Raw genomic sequence first — 5,453 nt, forward strand, 5'->3', positions numbered from 1 at the left:
CATGTGCTCCCATCTTAGCCTTTAGTTATAAACATGGCATTGAGTGCAATCCTTTTTAATTACATGTCTTGATTAAGAGATCAAGGTTGAATTCAAAGGAAGATGCTGAGTTCTTTAATTGTCAAAAACTAATTTGCATATACTGATATACAATCATTATTATTATTATATGAGATTGCTATTAAGATTATTATTTATTTATTTATATATGAAATACAATACTAGTATATAAGAGCAATGATTAGGTGAAGACAAGAAAAACTTGTCCGACCAGCCAGTTGCTCACACCTCACATCTGACTTAAGTAGACATTACGTAGTTAATTGCTTAATTACTTCCCCCAATTAATAAAATCAAATCAACTCACAATTGTATAATAACTTATTAAAACCCCTTGCCCCTTCCCTCTAAGCCTTCCTCCCTAACGGCAATCGTCGGCAAGGAGCAGGTCCTTAAATCTTTCTATTTTTCATGGCAAATGAAGTTAGTAGATAATTTGAATAGTAGCAATTATAATTTAATTTAGTTGGTATTATTATTATTGTGATTAGAGTTTTCTTATTGGATGCATAGAAATTTGATTAAATGAATAAGTGTGAGAGAGAATCAGTGCTGGCATTTCCTTTTCAGCTGTCGCTTTCTCTTACCACCCTCGTTTGTTTTCTTGTTTTGAGTACTTAACTCGCTCCATTATATACGATATACCGCTACCACTCTTCTTCTTCTTCTTCTTCTTCTTCTTCTTCTTCTTCTTCTTCTTCTTCTTCTTCTTCTTCTTCTTCTTCTTCTTCTTCTTCTTCTTCTTCTTCTTCTTCTTCTTCATGCAACTAATCCTTAACTGCTTGTAGAGGTTTCTTGCAACTGCTTCTCAAGAACAGCGGAGGAACACACATATGAAAGGTCTAGTAAGTACGTTGCATCTATCTATTTTACTTTTTATTGTTTTGATTTTTGAATCATCTATCTATCTATCTGTCTGCCGTGTATGTATGTGTTTATGGTTGAACAGTGACTATGTTCTAACTTTTAAGCTTTTGTCTTACTGTTATTACTCTCATAATTAGAAATCACGGCAATATCTCGCTGTAAAGATCATTGTTTTCTTCTAAGTGAAATCTGAGGGGAGACAAAAATTTATGAGATTGGTGACCATGCTAAGGTAGGTTAGTTGATATATCCTTTTCTTGTCTCTGAAACCAAGCCTAGATAGATGAAATCTTTGTAGTTAACATCAATTGCTTTACTGTTTTACACTGTTCTTCTAATGGTAGTTGCCATACTGGATGATTCACTATTCTAGACTTTCCTAGCTTACATTCATGTTGGTTCACATCAGTAATAACCTTTTGTTTTTTCTTTTTCCCTCCTTGCAATAATTATATCTTTGTGGAATAAGCTATTATAACATTTCAGAAGCAATTTTCTGGTTACCTGGCTTTTGAGAATTATGAAAGGGGGTGGCATGTTTAATAATAACAACTGCATTCTTGTTTCAAGCGGAAGATGAAATGGAATATTTTATTTTACTGTTGAAGATACTCTCTCTTTTCAAAAGTTGTGCAATGATTCAATACTATTTGTGAATTTGTCAATTTGGTAGTGTTTTCTCTGTTTTAGGGGACATATTGCCCCTTCTAGTTCCAGCATTCTAGTGAAGTTAAGAGTGCACATTAAAACTCTACTCTCCTTTTTTTATGGCTCTTTTCTTTTTAGGTTGCTGTGCTTTTGCTTGTAGGATTGAGCACTGCACTGAAAAGAAATGGAGAAGAATATAGTCTTGGGCCATGTGAGCAGAAAGCATGGAATAATGCTAGGCCTCATAGTGTTTCAATCTTGGAATTTGGGGCAGTTGGAGATGGGAAAACTTTGAACACAGTTGCATTCCAAAATGCTATATTCTATCTCAAGTCATTCACTGATAAGGGTGGTGCTCAACTATATGTTCCTTCTGGCGAATGGCTAACTGGAAGTTTAAACCTTATTAGCCACCTTAGCAGCACATTTGTACTGAACTTGACTCTATATATGTTGACTCCCTTCATTACTGTCAACTGTCAAGAGGTGCGTGGTTCAGGAAAAGTTTTCATATTCTTGGGAATCTTATATTGTAAGATCATTTTGATATAAGATTTTTTGTGTAAAATTCCTAAGAATGTAAAAACATTCTTCTAACCACACGTTCTGTCAGTATTTCTCTGACAAAGTTTCAACAGAAATAAATTGCCGAAAAATACTAAGAAATGATATTTGAGACTAAGCTTTATGTTATAATGCTAACTCTTAAGTAACTCTGGCACATGCCATTAATTGATAATGACTTGTAAAGAGAATTTCTTTTACTAGTGGAGCAGAAGTTGTTCTTTGAATGCATAATCTGATTTTATTTATTTTATATTCTAGGAGGTTCAAGCTTTATAAGGAGGCAGCTAAAACAGTGATTTTGGTCATTGATGAGGAAGGTATGGAGTCACTCATATCAGAACTTGTGAAAGGTGTAAATGAGCCAAAGCTGCTTTGGTCTTTACATAAGAATATTTTTCTTGTTCTTCAAATTACAAATTTTGACTTTTTCTTTTACTGCAACTTTGATAATGTGTATCTTGTATTTTTCAAATAATAAATTTTACTTTTTTGTTGACCAATATAATGAAAGTTTATGTATGTTGGATTGGTTAATTTAAAATTATATAAAAAAAATTTCATTGCTTAAATTAGTCATTCAAACTATGATATAAAATTATATATCAATTTTGCAATGTTTAATTAGGAAGATTTATAAGCAAGTATAGTCATAAGTATTTTGATCCAACTTATAGTTATATTTTCGGCTATTGGCATACTTTTTAAGTATAGCCATATCTTCTTGTAATAATCAACAGTCACGCTTAAAAAAGTGTAGCTATATATTCCTCTATCGGCACACTTTTGAAGTGTAGCCAAAACTACCTCACTGGGCACACTTCCAAAAGCGTGGCGATATGTACACTTTTTGGCTAGTGACTATAGGTTAATACCTATGGCAATGCTTTTTAAGCGTGGGAAGAGATGAAAGCGTGCCCAAGAAAACCGTGCCAATAGATCCACAAAAGCGTGGCAATAGAGCAACCCGCACGCTTGCGGATGTGACCCTTTCAAAAGCGTGCTAATAGCTCCAAAAGTATGGCAAAAAGCTATCAGCACGCTTTTTTTTCACTTTTTGGCATGCTTTAAAAGCGTGGCAGAAAGCTTATTTTCTTGTAGTAAGATGTGGGGACTCCCAGACACTTTATGTTGAAACTTGTTTCTTTAACTGTTAGCATACTATGTCGTCAAGCTCTGCGACGACTGCCAGTTGCCAGAATGCATGTGGCTTTGTCTATTAGGCACATATGTAGAACATACATAGTTAGAAAAACCATATTCAGGCTTAGTCTCGGGTAACGTCGGGTTGCGGATAGTCAACCGACGCGTGAGCTCATGGCCTGCATAGGACCAGGCATGCATCATACTTGATTGCTACATTTCTCTGTGATTATGATTTATCTATATTTCTTGTATTCTGTGCTTGTTTACTATTCTGCTACATACTTGTGCTTGTACTTATTTGCATGACTTACTAGCATAACTGTGCAAACTCTTAGACTTAGGTTGTGGAAACCCTAGTTTCCTGCTTAGTACCCTGATGGGAACCTTAGGTTCTCACCCACTTACTTTTCCATGTTCTGCAGATGGGAACCAACGTGATCTTCTTTGAGTTCTCTGCATTAGGACAGGCTAGCAGCAACATCACGGGTATGATCGATAACTCTCTCCTTACTTCAGCATAGTGTTTTCTCAGCTATCAAGATATCCATGAGCAACATCAGTAATAGTAGCAATAGTAGTAGTGGTCTTTGTTCTTGCTCTGTATAGAGTTTTTGCGGGCTAGTTACTTTTGTAAATATCTATATACGTAAGCTAAAGGGGTCCCATACTAGGGTGTCTCTTATTAGTCGAGGCATATTAGTATAAATAATGGAGTCTGTAAATATTTACATGAATAAGCAACGACGTAACCTAGTATGAACTATGATGTACTAATCTTCAGATATATGTAGGATATTATTATGTTTTCTGTATTTTCTATGTTTCATGTTGATATTATCTGTTTAAATATTACCTATTCTGTTATATCTATCAAACGCGGTCTCGACTAGCGTTATAGGCTCATACATATATATTTAATATAAGGTTTGGTGTCCTTAAGGAAAGTTGTGAAGTAGCGCCTAGTGGCTAGCATTGGTCATGACGTGCTAGAAGTTAGCTCGTTATATTGGAAGCAATGCAACTACACTAAAGGGAGCATTCTACCAGGATGAAAATAAAATAGAGAGAGACTTGAATCTGGTTTTCTCATAGCTTTCAAGCTATCATATTTCTTCTCATTCATGAGGTTACATTGAATATCTTGCTTTTTTTAGTTTATATTTCTTTGATTTCTCATGGTAAAAGATAATGTGTGAGGTATATGAAAAAGCCATTATTATGTCAAAATTCTTTTGATGTATTTCTATTTTGTAATCATGAGCCTGAGAAGTTTTCCTTGCTAAGTTGGGGTGAGTACTTAGTGTTGAAAGTCTAGAGATTGAACCTTGCCGAAACAAGCTTGATTAGAAGCTTGGGTCATCCCGGATAGGATTAAGAAGAATCCCAGGAAATTGGTGTTTGTATCCTTTGAAAAAGATAGTGAAAATTCTACCATGGTTGTGGTGGAGACTGGATGTAGGCCACATTGCTCAAGGTGGTTGAACTAGGATACATGACTGTGTTCTCTTCTCTTCTCTGCTATCTTTTATTTCATTTGTTCTGAGACAAAACAATTTGTCTCCTGCATAATCAATATCACAGATGCAGCAATAATAAAGTTGCAGAATCTATTTTGGTGTTCAAGTTTAAAAGTATTAAAAGCAACCCTAAATTTAACCCCCCTTTTCTAGGTTATTGAAAACCTTTAATCATTATTGGGAATTGCTATTGTAATTAGGAATAGATATAATCTAGGAAACCAACAAACGCATTATGCTACCGTAATTAGGACTACATATAATCTAGCGAATCCTACAACCTCAATATGGATACTCTCTTAAACTCGGAGCTGGAGTAACAAACACGAGACCCCTCAAAAGATAGCAATTAAAATGATGGAGATAGTGTGGGCATGGAGTGTGTGAAATATTTGAATTTTTTTTCTCCTCTAATCGGTTTTATTAAGCTCCCAATTGATTAGTTTCATCATTCACTACAAAAACGTTTAAAATTGCCGGATTTACTGGCAAAATTCTTAAAAAAAAATCAACGGTAATAATATTATCGTCGGAACAAATCTGACAATATAAATATTGTCGAATTTTAGGAACCTAACATTAATTACTGTCAAAATTTTACAATTGTAATCACTTCCAGAATAATCATTTTTTTGTGATTAGCTTTGGCGC

The 5,453-nt window shown here is 34.6% G+C and overlaps 1 protein-coding gene across 5 annotated transcripts; it reads left to right on the plus strand.

The window, feature by feature from the left end:
* Positions 361-4,097, plus strand: LOC107637761 (probable polygalacturonase). Of its 5 annotated transcripts, XR_002361060.1 has the most exons (5): positions 361-448; positions 849-905; positions 1,714-2,004; positions 2,401-2,459; positions 3,708-4,097. XR_002361060.1 is itself a non-coding variant. In XM_016341096.2 (4 exons), the coding sequence occupies exons 1-3, from the start codon at positions 894-896 to the stop codon at positions 2,416-2,418; spliced, it is 378 nt and encodes a 125-aa protein (XP_016196582.1). In that variant the 5' UTR covers positions 751-893; the 3' UTR covers positions 2,419-2,459; positions 3,708-4,097. The 5 variants fall into 5 exon arrangements, 2 of the variants coding, with proteins under 2 accessions (XP_016196582.1, XP_020976800.1); XM_016341096.2 differs by lacking the exon at positions 361-448 and having other exon boundaries at positions 751-905; positions 1,714-2,061; XR_002361062.1 differs by lacking the exon at positions 361-448 and having other exon boundaries at positions 754-909.

Source organism: Arachis ipaensis, chromosome B04 (assembly GCF_000816755.2).
Source record: "Arachis ipaensis cultivar K30076 chromosome B04, Araip1.1, whole genome shotgun sequence".
Taxonomy (NCBI): domain Eukaryota; kingdom Viridiplantae; phylum Streptophyta; class Magnoliopsida; order Fabales; family Fabaceae; genus Arachis; species Arachis ipaensis.